Here is a 25,355-nt window from a genome sequence, read left to right on the forward strand (position 1 = left end):
AACATTTCCTCAATCTGTTAAACATCATTTGGGAAATATTTAAAAAAGAAAAAAAAATTAATTGGGGGCAAATAATTCTGACTTCAACTGTATGTCCAAACTCCAGATCAGCTCCAGACTCTGCTGTTTTATGAATACCTGCCCACATCTAATATCTAAAAGCCAGAATAAAACAGAACAGACCCTTCATCTAATCTAATATCTGTCCACTGCATAATTCATGGCTTAAGCTTCCAAAAATAACACACAGCGCAATCGTTTATCTCTCACAAAGGTTTTGGCAAAAAGGCAGACAGAAGGTGATCTGCTTACGGCTGAATCTGAGCACATCTCGACCCGGCGTCTCCATAATAGATGAAACAAAGTGTAGGTGAATCAGAGCATGACATCACCACTGACATACTGAAATTCAGCTGATATATTTGTTTATTGTCAGCTTAGTCACTTATCTATCAGTGGTCGCCACAGCGGAATGAACCAACAACTATTCCTGCATTGGTTTTATGCAGTTGATGCCCTTCCAGCCACAACCCAGTACTGGAAAACACACATACACTCTCACATTCACACACACACTCATACGCTATGGCCAATTCAGTTCATCAATTCAGCTGAAGCGCATGTGTTTGGGCTGTGGGGGAAACCGGAGCACCCGGAGGAAACCCACAACAACACGGGGAGAACATGCAAACTCCACACAGAAACGTCAACTGACCCAGCCGGGACTCGAACCAGCAACCTTCAGTGACCTAATGCAGAATGCACTAAAGCAATGCAGTTAAACTACCTGAATATTACTCTACTCTTAACCCTAACCCCAAGTAATATCAACAACACACATTCAGTACTTATCCACACAGTCGCGCTCATAAGAAACAGTTGATGCCATAGCAAATACAAACAGCAGAGGATCACGAGTTCTGAAACGCATTTAAATCGGTAAAGGAAGAAGCACGCGTCACATTTTCAACTTGGTTTTGGATGCAATATGTGAATAACCCATAAAAATGTAACCTGAGAGATCCAGTACAAGCACTAATCTATAATAGACATGTAATTACAAGCCACGTGGAGCGATTACAAGATATAACACAATTAAATACATATTTTGCAAACTACATAAAACAAGGCAACAATTTTAATGGCACATACATGTTATGATTCAGAAGAAACTGGTCCATATGAACTGTAAAAGGTACTGAAAAAGTCCCTGTCAAAGTCTGACAAAGTCCCATAGTCTCTGTTGCTCCTATAACTGCAAACGGCCAGCAAATCCCGTGCTGCAGTTTAGGGTATTGTATCAATCATCAAAAATATGACAGGAACAAACACTGCACACGGTTGGCTATACTGTGGCATTGTTGTGAAAATGATCTTTAACCCTTTTTTCCCCACAGCCAAATCTCAATCTGTCAGTGATTGTCATATTCGCATCATGATCAGTTGCTCACGCTCCGCTAGTGTCTAACGGGAAAGGCGCATTCACGTTTTACTGAATCTGGCAATTGATATTTGGTAATGTACCATACTGACATCATTGCATCAGGCCAAAGATCCGAACTCCGAATCCGATTGTTTTGTCTCTGAGTCAACTATTTCATTAAGAATCAATTGTTTTAAACACAGTGCACTTTTAGATTTAACCTTCAGCTGGATGTTTTCATTCACTTAGTGCAGTGTTACACACTGCATGCTTATTATCAAAAATCCATAATAGGGGCTCTTTAATTGAACATTTATTTCATTAAAGTATAAATTATATAATACTGTGTAATATAAGTAGTACAAAATAAGTGCCAAAAATGCTAATGGAATATTGTTAATTTGATAAACTGGCTTCATAAGGTTAAAAATAAAACTAATAATTAAATAAAAAAATACAAATAAAATAAAAATAAATAAATAAATACAAAACAAATAAATAAATATTAAATAAATAAATAAACAAACTAATAAATAAATAAATAAAAATAAGAAAAATAAAACAAAAAATAAATAAATACAAAATAAATTAAAAATATATCCAAATAAATAAATACAAAATAAAAAACAAACAAATGAATGAACACAAATAAATAAATAAAAATAATAAGAAAAATAAAAAACTAACAAATAAATAAATACAAAATAAATGAATAAATACAAAATAAATAAATAAATACAAAATAAAAAAATAAAAACCAATAAATAAATAAATAAACACAAATAAATAGATAAATGACAAAAAATAAAAAAACAAACAAATAAATAAATAAATAAATACAAAATAAATAAACAAGCAAACAAACAAATGAATTAATTAAAAATAAGAAAAACTAAAAACTAACAAATAAATAAATAAATAAATAAATACAAGTAAGTGAATAAAGAAATAAAGAAAAACATAAGAAAAATAAAAAACAAACAAGTGAATAAATAAACAAATAAATGAATAAAAATATGGTAAATAAAAACAAACAAATAAATAAATACTACATGAATAATTAAAAAAATAAATAAGAAATAAGAAAAATAAAAAATTAATAAAAACATAAATACAAAATAAAAATAAACAAATAAACAAATAAATAAACAAAAATAAGAAAGAAATAATAAATAAATCAATAATTAATTAAATAAATAACAAATAAAATAACAAAAAATAAACAAACAAATAAATAAATAAATAAAATGACATATATGTTGAGCTAAAATTAATAAAGGCCAGTAAAGTAAGAAGGTTTAATGTTTAGTGTTCTGGTGTTGGGCAGCACGGTGGCTCAGTGGTTAGCACTGTGGCCTCACAGCAAGAATCCAGCAAGCATTTTTTATATTTAAAAGATGCCTAATAGATGTCAAATAGCCATCTAAACATAGTCGTCTTGGCTAAAACAGGGCTAAATTTGGGCTGTTAGTGAAAATCTAATAGAGTCTACAAGAAAATCTTACAGACAAAGCCCAAAACTAGACTAGTCATCAAATACAGAAATGAATAACTACACATATAAAGTCAGTCTATTTGATGACTAGTCTAGTTTTTGGCTATGTCTATAAGATTTTCACTGACAGCCCAAGTTTAGCCTTGTTTTAGCCAAGCTGTCTGCGTTTACATGTCTATTATACGTCTATTAAACAAAAAATTGTTTGCTGGGAAGGTCGCTAGTTCGAGTGCCAGCTGGAACAGTTGTTGGTGTGGGTTTCCTCCAGGTGCTCCGGTTTCCCCCACAGACCAAACACATGTGCTATAAGGGAATTGATTAACTAAATTGGCCGTAGTGTATGTGTGTGTGTGTGTGAGAATGAGTGCGTATGGGTGATTCCCAGTACTGGGTTGCAGCTGAAAGGGCATCTGCTGCGTAAAACATATGCTGGAATAGTTGGCGGTTCATTCCACTGTGGCTAATAAATAAGGAACTACGCCGAATGAATGGCTGTTCTGGTGTTTGGTGTCCTCCGGGTGGCAGTGTTACACCAAACTTCTCTGTCTGATCTGCTGGAATCAGAATACAGGCTGATTCACTCCGACAAACACAGATCTGCTGGAAAACTTTGAGATGCTGTAATATTTCCATCATTAAACCCTCAACAATCCTGCAATGCTGACGGCAGATGCTTTAAGTAGAACATTGCGTGTGTGTGTTATGATTTTATTTATCAACTAGACAGTAAAGTTCGTCGAGACAAACTTTGAGGCTGGCTTGACAAAGCCTGTTGGTAATAGTTTATTTAGTTTAAAAACAGTTTGAAAAAGTATAAGTAGCATGTTATTAGCATGATTCTAGCATAGATTAGCATGTTATTAGCATGAATTAGCATCTTATTAGTACGATTCTAGCATGGATTAGCATGTTATTAGCATGATTCTAGCACGATTTAGCATGTTACTAGCATAATTCTAGCATGAATTAGTGTGTTATTAGCATGATTGTAGTAAAATTAGCATGTTACTAGTGTTTTTCTAGCATGAAGTAGCATGTTATTAGCATGATTCTAGTATGAATTAGCATGTCACTAGTATGAGTCTAGTATGAATTAGCATGTTACTAGTATGATTCTAGTATAAATTAGCATGTTATTAGCATGATTCTAGCATGAATAAGCATGTTACTAGCATGATTCTAGCATGAATTAGCATGTTACTAGCATGATTTTAGTATGAATTAGCATGATTCTAGCATGAATTAGCATGATTCTAGTATAAATTAGCATGAATTAGCATGATTCTAGCATGAATTAGCATGTTACTAGCATGATTCTAGAATAAATTAGCATGTCACTAGCATGATTCTAGTATGAATTAGCATGCTACTAGCATGATTATAGTATGAATTAGCATGTTACTAGCATGATTCTAGCATGAATTAGCATGTTACTAGTGTGATTCTAGCATGAATTAGCATGTTACTAGTATGATTCTAGCATGAATTAGCATGTTACTATCATGATTCCAGCATGAATTAGCACGTTATTAGCATGATTCTAGTATGAATTAGCATGTTACTAGCATCATTCTAGCATGAATTAGCATGTTACTTGCATGATTCTAGCATGAATTAGCATGTTATTAGCATGATTATATCATGCATTAGCATGTCACTAGCATGATTCTAGTATAAATTAGCATGTTACTAGCATGATTCTAGCATGAATTAGCATGTTACTAGCATGATTCTAGCATGAATTAGCATGTCACATAGCATGCTTAGGTGGTTGCTAGGGTTTTCTGAGTGGTTGCTAAATCGTTGCTAGGTAGTCTGTAGGGTGTCCTAAGTGGTTGCTAGGTGGTTGCTAAGATGTTGCTAGGCGGTTGCTAGGGTGTTCTGTGTGGTTGCTAGGTGGTTGCTAAGATGTTGCTAGGTGGTTGCTAGGGTGTTCTGACTGGTTGCTAGGTGGTTGCTAAGGTGTTGCTAGGCGGTTGCTAGGGTGTTCTGAGTGGTTGCTAGGTGGTTGCTAAGGTCTTGCTAGGTGGTTGCTGTGGTGTCCTGAGTGGTTGCTAGGTGGTTGCTAAGGTGTTGCTAGGCGGTTGCTAAGGTGTCCCAAGTGGTTGCTAGGTGGTTGCTAAGGTGTTGCTAGGTGGTTGCTAGGGTATTCTAATTGGTTGCTAAGGCGTTGCTAGGCGGTTGCTAGGGTGTCCTGTGTGGTCGCTAGGCCCTTACTAAGGCATTACTAGGCCGTTGCTAGGCCGTTGCTAGGGTAATTTTGGTGGTTGCTAGGCAGTTGCTAGGGTACCCTGGGTGGTTACTAGGCAAGCCTCACATACATGCTTGATAAAACATTTATACTTAGTAAGCATGTCTATCAAGTTACAGTACTTGGCTAGTCAATATTAGCATGTAGCTAATCACTGCTAGCATGTGTAGCATATAGGAAGTTCCGTTTGCTAGCATGAGTTGAACGAGCCAATTTTCAAGTCTCTACGATGTTCTGATGCTGAGATATAGCTGTTGATGAATGGTTGCTAGGGTACTCTGTTTTGTTGCTATGGGCGAGGTTACAGAGTGCACTTGAATGTGGTTGGCTGTCTAAGTCAAATGAACCAACCCCCATGTCTCTATGACACTGCTATGCAAAGATATGCATCTTGGCTTATTTTAATGGAAGTCTATGGAATCAATTTGGGGGCGTGGCTTGTGAGCTTTATTATCATATTGAGATGCTCATTGGTTGTCTGAGTCAGATGAGCCATCCCCCAAGTCAATAGGACACTGCTAAGCAAAGATATGCATGTAGGCCAGTTATTAACGTGAGTCTAGTATGAATTAGCATGTTACTAGCATGATTCTAGTACAAATTAGCATGTCATTAGCATGTTTCCAGTATGAGTTAGCATGTCATTAGCATGATTAGCATATGAGTAGCATGTTGCTAGCATGATTGGCATGTCATTAGCATGTTAGAATTATAAGCATTTAATAGCACAGCTAATTACAGTCTATAGGACAGTTGCTAGGGTGCAGTATGTGGTAGTTAGGGGTGTGGCTAGAAAGTTAAAAGGCCATCAGTGATTGGCTGCTGGCTAGACTGAGTTAAATGAGCTCAGCCATTAGTCTCTATGACAGTCTGATGCAGAGTTATGAGCTCACAAAGTTTGATCCCATGTAAAGTCAATGAGAGTCTTTTGTAATAGAAGTCTACGGGACAGTTGCTAGGGTGCAGTATGTGGTAGTTAGGGGTGTGGCTACAATGTTAAAAGCTCATCAGTTATTGGCAGATTGGTAGTCGGAGTTAAATGAGCTCAGCCATTAGTCTGTAGGATAGTCTGTTTCAGAGTTATGAGCTCACAAAGTTTGATCCCATGTAAAGTCAATGAGAGTCTTTGTAATGGAAGTCTATGGGACAGTTGCTAGGGTGCAGTATGTGGTAGTTAGGGGTGTGGCTAGAAAGTTAAAAGCTCATCAGTTATTGGCAGTTTGGCATTCAGAGTTAAATGAGCTCAGCCATTAGTCTGTAGGACAGTCTGATTCAGAGTTATGAGCTCACAAAGTTTGATCCCATGTTAAGTCAATGAGAGTCTTTTGAATGGAAGTCTATGGGACAGTTACTAGGGTCCAAAAGTGGTTGCTAGGGCGTGGCTAGAAAGTTTAAAGGTGATCAGTCATTGGCAGTTTGATAGTCTGAGTTAAATGAGCCCAGTTAGAAGTCTGTGCAACAGTCTGACGCAGAGTTATGAGGTCACAAAGTTTGATCCAATGTTAAGTCTATGGGATTTTTCCGACAGTCCCGGGACGTTTTTCGGAAAACCGAAAGTCGGATCAGTCGGAAAAGATATAGCATAAAGAGTCAGACCAGTTTGGAGGTCTGGTGTGAGTTTGGTGGTAATAGTTTGAAATTTCAAGGAGCAGATAGATTTTGAATTTTAGTCTCAGAAGAAGAATAAATAAAAATAATAACTAGATTATTAAAGTTCGTCGAGACAAACTTTAGGCTGGCTTGAGAAAGTCTGTTGGAAATAGTTTGTTTAATTTACACAGTTTTAAAAAGTATGAAACGATAGATAGATAGATAGATAGATAGATAGATAGATAGATAGATAGATAGATAGATAGATAGATAGATAGATAGATAGATAGATAGATAGATAGATAGATAGATAGATAGATAGATTAAAGCAGTTTATAGATAGATAGATAGATAGATAGATAGATAGATAGATAGATAGATAGATAGATAGATAGATAGATAGATAGATAGATAGATAGATAGATAGATAGATAAAAAGCAGTTTATAGATAGATAGATAGATAGATAGATAGATAGATAGATAGATAGATAGATAGATAGATAGATAGATAGATAGATAGATAGATAGATAGATAGATAGATAGATTAAAGCAGTTTATAGATAGATAGATAGATAGATAGATAGATAGATAGATAGATAGATAGATAGATAGATAGATAGATAGATAGATAGATAGATAGATAGATAGATAGATAGAAACAGTTTATAGATAGATAGATAGATAGATAGATATATAGATAGATAGATAGATAGATAGATAGATAGATAGATAGATAGATAGATAGATAGATAGATAGATAGATAGATAGATAGATAGATAGATAGATAGATAGATAGATAGATAAAAAGCAGTTTATAGATAGATAGATAGATAGATAGATAGATAGATAGATAGATAGATAGATAGATAGATAGATAGATAGATAGATAGATAGATAGATAGATAGATAGATAGATAGATAGATTAAAGCAGTTTATATATATATATATAGATAGATAGATAGATAGATAGATAGATAGATAGATAGATAGATAGATAGATAGATAGATAGATAGATAGATAGATAGATAGATAGATAGATAGATAGATAGATAAAAAGCAGTTTATAGATAGATAGATAGATAGATAGATAGATAGATAGATAGATAGATAGATAGATAGATAGATAGATAGATAGATAGATAGATAGATAGATAGATAGATTAAAGCAGTTTATATATATATAGATAGATAGATAGATAGATAGATAGATAGATAGATAGATAGATAGATAGATAGATAGATAGATAGATAGATAGATAGATAGATAGATAGATAGATAGATAGATAGATAGATAGATAGATAGATAGATAGATAGATAGATAGATAGATAGATAAAAACAGTTTATAGATAGATAGATAGATAGATAGATAGATAGATAGATAGATAGATAGATAGATAGATAGATAGATAGATAGATAGATAGATAGATAGATAGATAGATAGATTAAAGCAGTTTATAGATAGATAGATAGATAGATAGATAGATAGATAGATAGATAGATAGATAGATAGATAGATAGATAGATAGATAGATAGATAGATAGATAGATAGATAGATAGATAGATAGATAGATAGATAGATAGATAGATAGATAGATAGATAGATAGATAAAAGCAGTTTGAAAAAGGATAGATAGATAGTTTTGAGGTCACAAAGTTAAATCTATTAAGTCAATGACAGTCTTTTGCAGTAAAAGCCTATGGGACAGTTGTTGCTAGGGTGCAGTATCTGGTAGTTAGGGTGTGGCTAGAAAGTTAAAAGCTCTTTAGTTATTGGCAGTTTGGTAGTCTGAGTTAAATGAGCTCAGCCATTAGTCTGTATGACAGTCTGATGCAGAGTTATGAGCTCACAAAGTTTGATCCCATGTTAAGTCAATGAAAGTCTTTTGAATGGAAGTCTATGGGGCAGTTTCTAGGGTCCAAAAGTGGTTGCTAGGGCGTGGCCAGAAAGTTAAAAGCTCATCAGTTATTGGCAGTTAGGTAGTCTGAGTTAAATGAGCCCAGTTAGAAGTCTGTGTGACAGTCTGATGCAGAGTTATGAGGTCACAAAGTTTGGTCCAATGTTAAGTCTATGGGATTTTTCTGACGGTCCCGCGACGTTTTTCGGAAAATCGAAAGTCGGATCAGTCAGAAAAGATATGGCATAATGAGTCAGAATAGTTAGGAGGTCTGGTGTGAGTTTGGTGGTCATAGCTCGAAAGCTCTAGGAGGAGATAGATTTTGAATTTTAGTCTCAGAAGAAGAAGAATAATATATAAAAAAAATAATAAGTTTAAATAGGATTTCAGTAGTCTGGCTTGTTTCTCAAGCCAGCCTAATTAACACACACACACCTTCTGATCATGGATTAAACACACGGCAGTTTAAGGCAGCACTGAATGCCAAGAGTAAAGTTTGTGAATTTTGATGTGTGTGTGTTACACATAAATACACACACACACACACATGCCCTTACACACGCATATACAGTTGAAAGCAGAAGTTTACACACACTGTATAAATAGGCACATAACCATTTTAAAAAAAGGTCAGATGTTAATGTGACTATACGTTTTCTCTTTTAGGTAAGTCAGGATTGTCATATTAATTTCTGTTCAGCTTAATAGCAGAATAATGAGAGAGATATTTGTTGAGAAATTGTTATAACTTTTCTTGAAAGTCAAGTTTACACACAATCAGATTATTCTGCCTCTGGAAAAGCTCAGATGATGATGTCATGGTTTTGGAAGTTTCTGATTGGCTGATTGACAACATTTGAGTTAATTAGAGGCACAACTGTATAATAGTATTGATGGAAAAGCTCAAACACACTGCTTCCTTGTGTGACAGCATGGAGAATCAACAAGCCAGAATCAACACAAAAGCCAGTTAAAAAGATGTTTGGAGACATGTCCTGTGCTCTGATGGAGCTAAGATTGAACTGTTTGGCCATAATGACCAGTGGTACACTTGGAGGACAAAGAGGAAAGCTTACAAGTCTAGGAACACCATCCCAACTGTGAAGTATGGGGGCGGCAGCATCATGTTGTGGGGCTGTTTTGCTGCAGGAGGGACTGGTCCACTTCACAGCATAGATGGCATCATGAAGAAAGAACATGATGGAGAAATACTGAAGCAACATCTCAAGACATCAGCCAGGAAATTACACCTTGGCCACAAATGCGTCTTACAAACAGACCATGACCCCAAGCATACTGCAAAATGAGTTAAATGTGCTTTAAGGACAACAGAGTGAATGCTTGGAGTGGCCATCACAAAGCCCTGATGTCAATCCTATAGAAAATTTGTGGGCAGAGTCGAAAAAGCTTGTGCGAGCAAGACAGCCTACAAATCTGACTCAGTTACACCAATTCTGACAGGAGGAACCGGCCAAAACTCCAAAATACTCAAAACAATTGACCAAAGTTATACAGTTTAAAAGCAAAGCTAAAAAAAAACACATCAAGGTAATGTGTGTAAACTTTTGACTATCTAGAAATTAATAAAAAATTCTCTCATTATTTTGGCATATAGCAAATGTAAATCATTTAGGCAATCCTAACGAACCTAAAATAGTAAAGGTTTGGTATGATTTACCATCAGACATTTAAAAAAATGGTTATGCTCCTTTTCTTAGAGTGTATGTAAACTTCTGGTTTCAACACACTCACATAATTGCATATGTAGGGTAGTGGTAGTGTGCACACACACGCACGCACACGCACACGCGCAAGCACACACACACACACACACACACACACACACACACACACACACACACACACACACAGATCTGTGCTCTCAGTGTGTGCGTTCAGAACCCTGAGGGATCTGAGAGTTTCTTCACACCACCTGAGTCTGAAGATTAAAGGCACAAAGACTGATCTTCAGCTGACACACACACACACACACACACACACACACACACACACACACACACACACACACACGTTTATGAGAAAAATACTTTCAAACTATAAGATACACACATACAAACTGATTCTTGTCATGGTTCACTCTATTAATACTGTTCCTACTTCTTCATCAAAAGATGCTCCGCCTCTGAAACTGATCATCCAATCACCATCCTCCATTCAGTTTCATAAAGTTTGACAAAGATCAGAGAAAAACAGTGACATCACTTCATGATGACTTTGAATTACAACTAACCTGCCTTCATTAACTTTAACCCTCCGGGGTCAGAGGTGATTTTGGCACTCCTGAGATGTTTTGACATGCCCGGACATTTGTGCTTATTTCAGCTACTTATTACATAGTACTGGCCAACATGTTTTTTTTTATTCAGCACAAATTGTGCTACAATAATGTGTGAGAAATATTGATGTACATGATTGCATTTAAAAACAAACAAACATATTATCCATGGTTAGTAGGTTTTGGAGGAAAAAAATGTAGCTGAAATAAGGTCCAAAAAACACACTGAATGTGCTTGAACAAGACTTTTGAGTAACCAGTCTTGTATGCTAAAGTATTTACTTCCCAATTATGTAAAAATTATTCTGTTCTCTCATTCAAAGAAAACATTACAATGAATTACAATCTGTAAAGTCTATTTTTAGGTCATCTCAGCTGAATGCGTGGGAGTGACTATGGTCATGAATAATTCGACAAAAGACACTCCCCCACCGGCTAATGTTCACCCAACAAGGGCATTGTAAAGCAATAGTCCCTTTCACACAGTGATACTAGTAAATATCCAGAAAATTTCTGGTACGACTTTACCGGTAAATTCATAAAAGCGCTGGAATTTAAAAAAGAGGAAAAATGAAGAGAAGCAAAATTTAGCTGAAATTTTGTAGGTTGTAATTTTTTTCACAATATTTTGTTTGAATTTAAATGTATTCTCTTTCAATTTCTTTTTAAAAAAATCTGTTTTGTTTCAATGCACTAAAATACACTGTATATATTCATTAAGAAATGGAGAAAAATATTCATTTTCAAAATGGGCTGTACTCAGTTATACTGAGCACTGTATATACAGTTGAGGTCAGAATTATTAGCTTCCCTTTGAATTATTATTATTTTTAAATATATTTCCCAAATGATGTTTGACAGGGCAAGGAAATTTTCACTGTATGTCTGATAATATTTTTTCTTCTGGAGAAAGTCTTATTTGTTTTATTTTAGCTAGAATAAAAGCAGTTTTAAAATTTTTAAACACCATTTTAAGGTCAAAACTGTTAGCCCCTTTAAGCTATCTTTGTTTTCAATAGTCTACAGAACAAACCATCATTATACAATAACTTGCCTAATTACCCTAACCTGCCTAGTTAATCTAATTAACCTAGTTAAGCCTTTAAATGTTACTGAAACTATTGTGTTTAGAAATGTGTTGAAAAAATCTTCTCTCTGTTAACCAGAAAAAAATAAACAGGGGGGCTAATTCTGACTTCAACTGTGTGTGTGTGTGTGTGTGTGTGTATAATCTATTGTCTATTGTTTATTTTATACACATAACGTGCAGCCAGACATAGCCCTGAGCATATATTTCTCAGTTCTCAAAAATGAAGCCCTGGGTATATATTTCATGGTTTTTAAAACTGTAGCCCTGGGCACATATTCCCAATGAGCCTGTGTCAGAAATAACCTTGGTCTGGAGTCTATGAGCTTTGAAAATTTTCAGACAAACACACTCAAGGGAATATTCCATGCACTCCATCTTCAATAAAGATGCACTGTCTGTCTCCAAAAGCAAAAGGGGCACGAGGTCACGCAGTCAGCCACTGGCACTGGAGGGCGAGGGCCAGCTGGGGATTAGGTGTTGCTTCGAGAACACATTTTTACGGGCGTCTCTGGGGACGAAAGCATCTCTGAGTGAGAAACGACGCGCCTCGCAGTTCTTGGAGAAGAGAAAGTTGAAGATGTGAGGCTGGAACCGAGCGAATGCGGATGAAGCGGCTTTAAATAATGCATCCGCTGCTCTTCTGCTCTCGTTCGCATGGATTCCTCTCAACTCCATCTCAGCTCAGCTCATGTGCGCTCGCAGCAGTCTAAACAGGCAGCACACACACTTTAAAGTTCACATGAAATCAAAACTAAGCATATTGATTTTGTTAGCTCGCATGGCTAGTTTTGCGCTGAACAATTCATCTGCGCAGGTCATTAAGATAATAGTTTGCTCTTGTAATCTCTAATGGAAGTCTGAAAATGCACTTCCTGTTTGTTTTCAGTTCAATTCTCAGATCAGGTCAGTCTGAGGTTATGGGTGTGGTTAATGTCCTAAACCACGCCCCTCCAGCTGTCAGTTTTTGAAAGAAAACAGAAATGTTGAGCAGGAGGTCTCTGTTAGGCTGTGATAACTCTCCCCAAACCCTTTTCCAGGTCCTTCTGAATAAAACGGCCACTTTACTACATCCAATCAGCTCGCAGTAAAAAAAACAAGCCACGCCCACTGTTTTTTAATTTAATATACCGTTTCTCTAGGAACTGTACCACAATATAGGAAAAAAAAACGGCCGCATGCATGTTTCCGATCCCAGTGCCAACTGAAACCGAAACACTAGACTGCAGCGCTGAGAACGAAAACAGCCGGACAAGGTTGCGCATGCTGAGCATGCCCACATCAAGACGGCGCTCATACAGTTGGGTTTTAAAGGGTAGTACATACCTGCGAACAGTCCTGATTTTCCCGGGAGTATCCCGTTAGAGATCTGCACGGGACTAAATTTTGAATCTCGCTCCTGCCAGTTTTTAGCCCGAACCTGACCGCTACCGCTTATATCCAGCATTTGTTGTCCTGCTGCCCAATCCACCCCGTTTTCTACCTGCCGCGGTTGAGAACAAAACCGAAAACCACCCAGCTTTACAGAGCCTAGACAGCCTTTAGCAAGCTGTCTGTATAAACACACACACACACACACACACACACACACACACACACACACACACACACACACACACACACACACACACACACACACATCAAGCAGACACGCAGACAAAGCTCTCTCTCTCGTTCACGCACACACACACACACACACACAGCTAAGCAGTATCACACTGTCTCGTTCACACACATACATACGCGTGCTCGCTCGCTCGGGAGTCATGAGCGATATTGCTAGACTGCCCGCTCCCGTCCAAAATAAAACCAGTTACCGACCGCTCCTGCGCTTTATTCAGAAATTTGCAGACCTCTATTTCCCGTATTTCAGACCCATCTCCCATATTGTTCTGTCTCCTGGAAAACTCCTGGAATTCCACCAACCCCCCGCTGCACAGCTTTTTGGTACAGTCCGGCCTGGAACCTGGTGCATGTTCGTGCACCAAACCCAACGCACATGACCCCCTATACCCCCTCCCTGCTCTTCACTTCGTGCACCCAAACCCCCATTGCCCCCCCCCCCCCACGCTCTTCACTTCGCGCAAAGCTATGATGTAGTAATGTTCAACTTAATTTGCTTAAATTCAGCCCATACAAATTGTTTGCAACTACTTACCTTAAAAACTAGAGTAACTCCAGTGAGTCATTGTTTTCAGTGTGTGAACGTGTGGATACGAGTTTACAGAGTAAAATGAAATGTTGATAACTAAGACAGACACGGCGGGAGGCAGATGAGTCTTTGTCGAGCCACTTAAGAACGATGATTTGATCTGCTTAGCTTCTGTTTCCATTAGCCGCGCAGCATTAGCGATCGGCAGGGATTCAGTCGCTGGTTCTGCTGGAATCCTGACGCTCTTAATCAAACCAATTACAGCACAGAAGAGGACGGAGGATGCAGGACTGCTCAGAAACAGCTGCTGAGCTACACACACACACTCACGCTCATTCATCACTTGTGTGTAGTTTTGTGTCAATCATTTGTGAAGCTGTTCTGGTGCACATTTGCAGATTCATGAAAGAGTTTGTGTTTTACAAATGTTGGTTTATGCAAATGTGTGTTTGTGTGTGTGTGTGTGTGTGTGTGTGTGTGTGTACCTGAAAGAAGCCTGGAGGAACAGGGCCGACTGGCATCCCTTCTCCTGGCTGCATGTTTCCAAGAACAGGACTCGGAGCCGCTGCTGCGCTCTGTCAAAACACACACAGAATACCAGTTAGACACACACACACACACAAACACACACACACACACACACACACACACACTCCCGTTTTTCCCTGGAGTCTCCCATATTTCAGACCCATCTTCCGTATTGTTCTGTCTCCCAGAAAACTCCCAGAATCCCCCCCCAAATGCTCCACGCTCACAACGCTCCCCCTTCACACCCAACCAACCAATCCAGGGTCCAATCCATTAATCCAGGGTCGCCACAGCGGAATGAACCGCCAACTTATAAAGCACGTTTTTACGCAGCAGATGTCCTTCCAGCCACAACCCATCACTGGGAAATCTGGCTTTAATAATATTAAAAATTACATCTGGGTGTCTGGTGGCACAGTGGGTAGCACATTCGCCTCACAGCAAGAAAGTCGCTGGTTCGAGCCTTTGCGGGTTCAGTTGGCGTATTTGTGTGAAGTTTGCATGTTCTCCCAGTGTTGCCGGGGATTTCCTCTGGAAAGCTGAAGGGAAATTAATGAATGGATCAGTTCATCAGAGAGTTGGAACAAATAATTTCAGTCAATAATTAAGAGATTCGCCAGCTTAATTTTTTTTATTTCTTTCAATTTTACAGTTGTTTTTATTTATAAAATATTTTAACAGTGACATTATGTAAACAAACTGTAATTTAAAGGGTTAAAATGTTTCAAATTTTATGAATTTAATTTTTAAAAAGCAAAGTGTCAAAAATGAAATGCGCCAGCTTAATTTATGAACAAATCAGCTGCTTTGAACCAATCATTTGAGTGAATGATTCAGTGAATCACACATTTAAGGCATAGTTCAATCAAAAATTACAATTCTGTCATTAATTACTCACCCTTTGCTTTTTCATTCATTCATTTTCCTTCGACTTAGCCACTTATTCATTAGGGGTTGCCACAGCAGAATGAACCGCCAACTACTCCAACATATGTGTCACAATCACCAACAATCTAATGGTTGGCTGGTAAACATGCGGACTGCTAAAAAACTACAAATCCCATTTAATGGGCACTACATATGCAGTCATGCCACACACATACAAACACACAGACACACACACACACACACACACAACCAGAGGATGATCACTGACTGATTAATAGCTCTATTTATACAGCACACACACACACACATACACACGCATCAGTGCTGAGTCTTGTTTAGCTGTATTGCGAACATTATGATGCATTTTTCTTGTCTGGCCATGTTAGACATTTGCCCTGTTTTGTTGTTTATTCCTGTCTGCTGCCTGCCTTTGACCATCCGCCTGTTTACTAAGTACGACTCTGGATTTTCTGTCTACATCTGTTTGCCTCTGTGTTGAATGTTGCTTGCCTGACCATTCTTGTTATTAAACCTGCATTTGGATCTGCAGTCCTTTGTCAGCACCCCCATCACATTACAATATGTTTTACACAGCGGATGCCCTTCCAGCTGCAACCCAGTACTGGGAAACACCCATACACACTTTAATTCAGCTATAGCGCATGTGTTTGGACTGTGAGGAAAACCGGAGCACCCGGAGGAAACCCACGCCAACACTAGGAGAACATGCAAACTCCACACAGAAATGCCAACTGACCCAGCCGAGGCTCGAACCAGCGACCTTCTTGCAGTGAGGCCACAGTGCTAACCACTGAGCCACCGTGCCACCCCCTTAAAATCTTTCAAACTTATTTTTTCACCTCCAAAAAAACCCTGAATTTAAAAACATCACAGTCATATTCAAAAACAATGATAATACAGGTGTTTAAGGCATGTGAAGCACTCGCTGTAAACAAGAATTAGCAATGACTGAGCGCTGGCCTGTGTGGAAACAAGAGCCTGTGGTCTGTTGTAAAGCAGCAGTGTTTGGTGAAGGCGTCTGTATTGTGAATTATTGAGCAGAGACTCGGGTTACTATTTGGCTCGGCGACACCTTCAGTTTAATTCTTCATCCTGACGCATGTTTTAATCCATCTGTGAGTCTAATGGGCCTGTAAGCTTTGCATTCGGAGAGCTTCACAGTAATAACGTCATTTGTGGATCGTGAAGAAACTAATAAACACTGGAGGATGACGGAAACAGATGAAAGTAGGGTTGCACGATATTGAAAAAACTGCAATATTTAGTTCTTCTAGTCCAACAGTAATGATGTACAGAAATTCAGTAATTAAATGTGAAGTAGCATGTTCTGAATTCTCAGTGATTTACTAGGATAAACCTCTACAAGAATGCGAGAATTACTCTTTTGCATTCAACACAACGGTATTTGATGGAAAGTAGCTTGCTAAAGCTAATAATAAACTCTAAAGTGAGAAGCATATTGTTTTTTTTAAGTTACAACATAGAATCTCAGTGTAGACTCTATCTGCAAATGCAGAGCAAACATGGCATCTAAACGGAGACCGTCAAGACAGCAGCACTTCAAGCAAAACCCAGCCTTCAAATCTGGACATGAAGTCATTAATTAACAGCGCTTTTTCTCGTTACTCTTCCCATTTAGCAGTTGGGAAACATTGGACGCAGCCTGCATGAACTTCCATCTGTTACTGCGGAACACTGTTAACCACCATAAATCCCTCCAGCACTTCACAAGACATTTCCCTCGCTTTTGTTGCTTTGAATGTCTGACTTTGCAGTGGCCTTTCACTAAACTTCGTGCCATTGCTGGTGCTGTGAAAATATACAGGCAAAAATATTGTAGCATTATTTCGTTTTTGAGCTCAAGAATCAACGGGCTCTGTAAGATTTAAAAATTAATATCCAATATCATCTATAAATAATATCTATCTATCTATCTATCTATCTATCTATCTATCTATCTATCTATCTATCTTAGGGATGAACCAATGTACTGAGCGGTAATATTTATCAGCACATTGGTAATAAATATAACCTGATGGTTTATTAATTACACTAAGCAAACAAGCTGCAAGTCTGTTAAATAATTCAACATTGTGTGAGTGTTTAAAAATCTCCTTTATCTAACTTGATGTTTATGCAATATTGTTTTTTCCCTGTTTGGCGCAATCTTGTGACTAAATATTATTACAAGTAGGTTAGCATTGGTTACCTACTAGCTGTTTAAGGCATTTTAATTTCTGTAAGCTTTAAATTTACTTAACTAGTTAGTAATAGCTCGCAACAATAGTGAAATTGAATATTTAATAAAATAGTAATAGTTCAAATCAAGGTTCTGTATAGTCCTGCAATAAGCCGAGTAAAGAACATCCAGGAGGTTGTTATCTCAGAATAAAGCCTGACAAGTTTATCATTAGGGTTTATTCTGCAAAAACAACTGTCCTGGATGTACTTTATCCTGCTTATTACATGGCTATTTGCCACAAAATGTAAAAAATAGACACCAAAAACATTGTAAAGGTTTACTAGTTTTTTAATTAAAGGTAAAACTAATAGAATGAAAACAGCTGATGGAGTATACAATAACCTACACATTATTCAGACACAAGAGGGCGCCAAACAGTCAAAAAAACAAAGCTGACAGATAAAAACAGCTGATGGAGTATACACTAACCTGCGCATTATTCAGACACAAGATGGCGCCAAACAGTCAAAAAAACAAAGCTGACAGAAACTAAAACAGCTGATGGAGTATACACTAACCTGCACATTATTCAGACACAAGATGGCACCAAACAGTCAAAAAAACAAAGCTGACAGAAACTAAAACAGCTGATGGAGTATACACTAACCTACACATTATTCAGACACAAGATGGCACCAAACAGTCAAAAACACAAAGCTGACAGATAAAAACAGCTGATGGAGTATACACTAACCTGCGTATTATTCAGACACAAGATGGCGCCAAACAGTCAAAAAAACAAAGCTGACAGATAAAAACAGCTGATGGAGTATACACTAACCTGCACATTATTCAGACACAAGATGGCGCCAAACAGTCAAAAAAACAAAGCTGACAGAAACTAAAACAGCTGATGGAGTATACACTAACCTGCGCATTATTCAGACACTAGATGGCGCCAAACAGTCAAAAACACAAAGCTGACAGAAACTAAAACAGCTGATGGAGTATACACTAACCTGCGCATTATTCAGACACTAGATGGCGCCAAACAGTCAAAAACACAAAGCTGACAGAAACTAAAACAGCTGATGGTTATTATCTGGGAATAAAATACCTTGGAATGTCACACCTGACCATTCAGAAGTGTAATAATCTGCAATAGATTATCCCTACTTCATGCGTAATATATCTACTGGAAAGCCTGCTGTACCTACAGTAAGTCGACAGGTGCAGATCTGGAGCTGGAGATCCTCAAATCACACTCCTAAAGGAAAACATCAGCGTGGGATCTGGTGAAAACAGTCCTCTGGAGGATTGAGACACACTTTGGACTGAATGTTTCTGTGTGTTCTGTATTTGTCTCGGCAGAAATGCTCAATGCACATTTGTCATTGGTGATTGACGGCTCAGATTGGTATAAAGATGCGATTACTGGAAATACTCTTCCTGCTGTTCTGTGTTGACACTGTATCTGTCCATTAATTCATCAACACTAATTTAAAATTAAAGTTTACCTGAGCTCATGTTATTGTCACTTTAAGCTAAACACTAGTATCTCGAAGAATATTTAGTCTAATATTATGTGCTGTCATCATTGCAAAGATAAAACAAATCAGTTATTAGAAATGAGTAATTAAAACTATTATGATTAGAAATCTGTTGCAAAAGTCTTCTCTAAAAATTGTGGGGAAAATATATCCAGGAGGGCTAAAAACTCTGACATCAACCAGACCTGCTTACACATGGATAAAACACATTATAACAGACTGATCTGAGAGCAGCAGGAGTGTGTTTCTGACTGACTGATGTCCTGATGATCATTAATGGCTCCATCATAAAGCTCATCAATGGAAATCTGTGCAGCGTCGTTTCCTGCTTTAATTAATATGCAGAACGGCTCTAATTGGAGGCCTAATGAATCCAGCAGAGCCTCCTGAAGAGGACACACACACACACACACACACACACACACTACTGTACTGTAGAACACTGTCTGTCAGGACGTGCTGGGCTTGTCTGAACAATACTGATCAATATTTTCTAGTGCTTGGCAGAGATTTTTCACCCATTCATTTTCTTGTCGGCTTAGTCCCTTTATTAATCCGGGGTCGCCACAGCGGAATGAACCGCCAACTTATCCAGCAAGTTTTTACACAGCGGATGCCCTTCCAGCCACAATCCATCTCTGGGAAACATCCACACACACATTCACACACACTCTCATACACTACGGACAATTTAGCCGACCCAATTCACCTGTACCGCATGTCTTTGGACTGTGGGGGAAACCGGAGAACCCAGAGGAAACCCACGCGAAGGCAGGGAGAACATTCAAACTCCACACAGAAACGCCAACTAAGCCGAGGATCGAACCAGCGACCTTCTTGCTGTGAGGCGACAGCACTACCTACTGCGCCACTGCCTTGCCCGAGCAGAGATTAATCACATTCAAAATAAAAGTTTGTTTAGATGTGTGTGTGTGCTGTGTCTATTTATTATGTACATGTAAATGTCCAACAGTTCAAACACATGCGCTATTCAGAATTGATGAACTAAATTGTCTGTAGTGTTTTAGTGTGAATGAGAGTGTATGGGTGTTTCCCAGTGATGGTTTGCAGCTGGAGGCGCATCCGCTGTGCAAAACATATGCTGGATTAGTTGGCGGTTCATTCCACTGTGGGGATGAAAATGAATGAATTTACATTACATTAAACTAATAATAAATAATGAGAATTATATTTAATTAAAATTGTTTATTTAATCATTTTTTATTACTTGTTTATTATAATACACAAATATCTGTTTTGCTACACCATTTTATTATTTATGCTTGATATTTAATGACATTTAACTTATTTTAACTCTTATTTTTAACTCTTTTAATTGAATTATTTCTATTTTCTGTTCTCATTTTAATTGTGAATAATATTTTTTTGTAAAATCCAGGCTCATTCTGATGACATACCCCACATACTTTTTTGAAGAGCGCCAAATATGTCCCAGGAGCTACTTTTTTTGCAGTTTTTGTTTCCGTGAATCTACAAGAGGCCGCAGTGTATGCTTTTCAGATCTCAAACTTCTCTCGTCATTGTCATTCGTGCCTGCTGTTCTCACATAAATCCACCAGAGGTGAACAAGCTCAGCTGGTCCGAAAAGGAGCGGCATCACACCGCCTCGTAGCGTTCATTTTAAAGACAAAATGCAGCCATACGTAGCTCTGGATACATAATTCGCAATCCCCAGAAATGTATACAGGGCTACACTTTCAGAACGAGCATGTGTTGTTCTTTTTAAAAAGTTAATTTAATAAAAATACTAATAGGTTTACTTAATATATATACTTTTATTTATATTATACTTATATATTTTATATTTTAATAATAATAATAATAAACATTTTTCAAAAATCACTTTATGATTTGAAATATAGAGTTAGTATAAATCATAATAAGTCTAATGTTTCTCAGTGAAGGTGAGCTGAAGTCAGATTTGCAGGCCTGAATCACTGAAACACTTTTCAATTATGGAAAGCAGGTCTAAGATGAACCAATGGTGTTATTGAATGCAAATGTATTCAAAGAATATGCAAATGTGGATGTTCCTCTGATCTGTGTCTCGCATGAGGAGGTGCAGAAGCGGGATCTTATTTGATATTTTTTGCCTTAATTCTCTTATTCTGGGAAGCTGAAACTCTAACATGAAACATTAAAAATGAATCTGCTGCAGAGCTGACAGGAGAAACTTTACAGAGAGAAGAAGAAGAAGACCACCTGCATCTGCTGTCCTGCATTATAGAGGAGCTGATCATCCTACACACACACACACACACACACACACACACACACTGTCATGGTTGTACTCTCCACAAATGCATGGGCAACCAGTATTATCAAAAATTCTACGTATATATATATATATATATATATATATATATATAAAATATAAATATATATATATAATAAAATAAAATAAAATATGTAATAAAATATAATCAAAAATAGCAAAATATTATAGTATAAAAATAGTATTTCAAAATTTAGTACTTTTTAAATGTGTATTAAAATCAAAACAAAATAAAGAAATAAAAAATAAAAGAAATAAAAATATAATAAAATAGAAGTAAGAAAGTATAGTATAGGTAGTATTTTAGTATTTTTTAGTACTTACTAAAATAAATTAAAAATCAATTTAAATAAAACAAAACAAAAAATAAAATAAAATAAAATAAATCTAAAATTGTAATGATTATTATATTTTATTACATTTTTTTATTTGAGTAGTAAAATAGTATATTATAAAAGTAGCATTTATATATTTTGCATATTTAAAATAAAATAACACAAATGAAAAATATAATAAAAATACATATAATAAAAATGATATAAATTTACTCAATATAATAAAATAGTTGTTAAATTGTATAATATAAAACTAATATTTCAATATTTAGTACTTACTTAACTTAAGCAAAACATAATATAAATAAAAAATAAAATAAATTAAATGTAATAAAATAGAATAAATTAGTGGTAAATAGTACAGTATAAAAGTAGCATTTTAATATTTAGTATATTTTAAAAAAGCAAAACAAAATAAAATAAAATAAAAATAAATATATAATGAAATAAAATATAATAAAATATAATACATATAAAACACATAATATAATTTATTAAATACAATAATATAGTAGTAAAATTATATAGTATAAAAGTAGAATTTCAATATTTAGTACTTTTTTAGTATGTAATAAAAACAAAACAATATATTATAAGTAAAAAATAAGATAAAAAATAAAAATGTAATAAAATACAATATAATAAAGTAGTAGTAAAATAGTATAGTATAAAAGTAGCATTTAAATGTTTAGTATATTTAAAATAAAATAGTAGCATTTTAGTATTTAGTCACTCTCTCAGCATGTGCACTTAGACTTAAAGTCTCAAATGCAGATGTGAGATGACGATCACTGAAGCTGAACGCTGCGAGAGGAAGAACACTCCTAATGCAGAAAGCATTTAACAACAATCAAAAGAAAGTGAAGCCATTCGGAAATCCTATTACAAGGGTGGCCCTGCACTCAAAGCAAATGTGTCCGAAACGCGTGGCAGCTCTTTCTGCATCTTAATCCAGTTAAAATCACGGCAACATGAGCTCAACAGGAAACCAACAGCAATTCAATCTGCAACTGAGCCGATATTAGAGACCAGACAAACACTCTGCACATCTCTGCTACTTTACAGATGCACTATAAAGAAAATCTGAGTATATCTAGGCATAGTCGAATAATAAAAGATCAGTATATGGAAATGGATGCACCGTGAGCCTCTGACACCCACGTTTGCTTGTTATTATGCAAATTCCACGAGTGTAAAACAAAGACAACAGGCTAATCAGAACACAAAGCAGACTGTTGCGTGACTCACAGGCCACGCCCTCATTATTTGCATGTACTTAAAGTCGTTCGTCTGGATCAGATGAGCAGCTGTGTCATCAGGAGGAGATCACTAGCCAATATACAGACTGACATGTTAAAAAAATACACACACAGAGACTAAAATGTAAAAAAAAACAAAAACACTCACACTGACTAAAATGTTGCTCTGGGATCATTAATTTGCACACCTTAGGCTGCCTTTGATAGGCCACAACTTTTTCTAGTGAGACAACAATCTTTTTTTTTTCTTAGTTATTATTACGTGTCTATTCAACTTGGTGTGTGCAGGACTTTTATGTTGAAAATGCGAGGCTCAGATTGCTTACTAAGCCTTTTTGAGCAACACAAGACATGTTCAAACTCACGTCAGGGGTCTGTTCTTCGTAGCTCGCTTAAATGATCTAAGATGATTTGGCAGATCCCGGATCTGTTCAGCTTGATAACTGATCTCTGACTAATTTGGTTCTTCAAACAAGTTTGTGAATCAGATTAGAATGTCTGGATGAACTGATCTGAGATCGCTGCGTGTGTTGTGAAGGACAGATCTATTCATCCTCGAAATCATGATCAGCAATGCAGCGATTGGCTGACGGCACAGCAGCGTAATGACATCATCTGATTAATATTCAACTATCCATGTGAGCAAGATTACATCAAATTTGCAGAAACGGTTTTATGAATATGAGATGCAATAACTTTACACCTTGTTGTGGTCTGCATGCTTGGCTCTTTCATGTATCAATAGCAATTTAGTTTTACAGTTAGAGCGGATTTTCCTTATTATAGTAGTATTATAGTAGCCGTTTTTTAATCGGTGTAAATAATAACTGGACACAAAAGCATTTTGATATTGGTAAAGGCGTCTGCAACTTTTTGTGAAGCATCAAATCACAGACATATTAACTGTCAAAACATGTTTATGACTGCATAAATGTATTATTGCTTTTAAAAAAATCACATATTGTGCATGTCTATTATACACAAATTGTACTAAAGCGATCTAAAAAATGTTCATATCAATAAGTTTTCTCTTTCAGTCTTTGTCCTTTCATTTCGAGGGTGCAGATTGCATAAGTTTTATTAATATATATAACTTTATTTATTTTATTAATAACTATAACTTTATATATATATATATATATATATATATATATATATATATATATATATATATATATAGTTAAAAATATTTACTATTTTCTTAAATGTATATAACTAGTACTGTAAGAAATTTCAGAATTCATACTTTCAGTATTATCTTTGCTGGAACTGACCCGATCTAATCCTGTTTATATGAAATGAGCCTGCTCCCGACCAGGTTTGAGCAAGAAGAACTGTTGCTATGACAACAACTCTCGGATCAGCTTTGAAGAACGAAACGATCCTGGATCATGTCAAATCGTCAATATCCAAATCCAGCTAACCGAGTAATCCACGTACGAAGAACAGACCTCAGGAAGCAAAATGCAGGATATACAGATTGTAAATGTATTCAGCTCCACTCAGAAGAGGCATGTTTAGTTGTATGTTTTGTTAATATTTGTGTGTTTATTGTGATGTTTGATGCATATGTTTCAACAAACGCGTGCAGACTGCTGAATCGTGATGTATCACTTAGCTCTACTGTCATATTCATGCAGAGGTTGACATTAAGTCCTGACTGTGATTACCTTGACATTATAGCTTGAAAATACAACACAATACATCTCTTTCAGTCTCTTTTTTGAGCTTAATTATAGTTTATTAGGTTCTAATTTTATATAATTTCATAACTTTTATGCATAGAACTTCTATGCACAGTCTTTGGCCTTTGGTCTGTTATTCCCAGGCGATGTTGCTGGCCTCATCGAATATGGACCTTCAGCATGCACTGGGGCGGTTTGCTTCCGAGTGTGACACAGATGGGATGAGAATCAGCACCTCCAAGTCAGAGACAATGGAGCTTCATTGGAAAATGGTGGTTTGCCATGTCCAGGTTGAAGGAAAGTCCTTACCCCTGTTGGAGGAGTTCAAGTATCTTGGGGTTTGATGTACCGGTCCGTTGTGGTAAAGAAGGTGCTGAAGAAGAATCTCTCGATTTACGGGTCAATCTACGTT

The 25,355-nt window shown here is 36.5% G+C and overlaps 1 protein-coding gene across 3 annotated transcripts in view; it reads right to left on the reverse strand.

The window, feature by feature from the left end:
• Positions 1–25,355, reverse strand: part of ssbp2b (single stranded DNA binding protein 2b) — a 110,684-nt gene that overhangs the window by 27,023 nt on the left and 58,306 nt on the right. For all 3 annotated transcript variants that reach the window (XR_012386603.1, XM_009305684.5, XM_073915268.1), the window contains exon 5: positions 14,685–14,774. Coding sequence is in view for 2 of the 3 variants with exons in the window: in XM_009305684.5 (XP_009303959.1) it covers positions 14,685–14,774 (90 nt within the window). In the remaining variant the exon portion in view is untranslated. The remainder of the gene's footprint in view (positions 1–14,684; positions 14,775–25,355) is intronic.

This window comes from Danio rerio, chromosome 10, assembly GCF_049306965.1.
Source record: "Danio rerio strain Tuebingen ecotype United States chromosome 10, GRCz12tu, whole genome shotgun sequence".
Taxonomy (NCBI): Eukaryota; Metazoa; Chordata; class Actinopteri; order Cypriniformes; family Danionidae; genus Danio; species Danio rerio.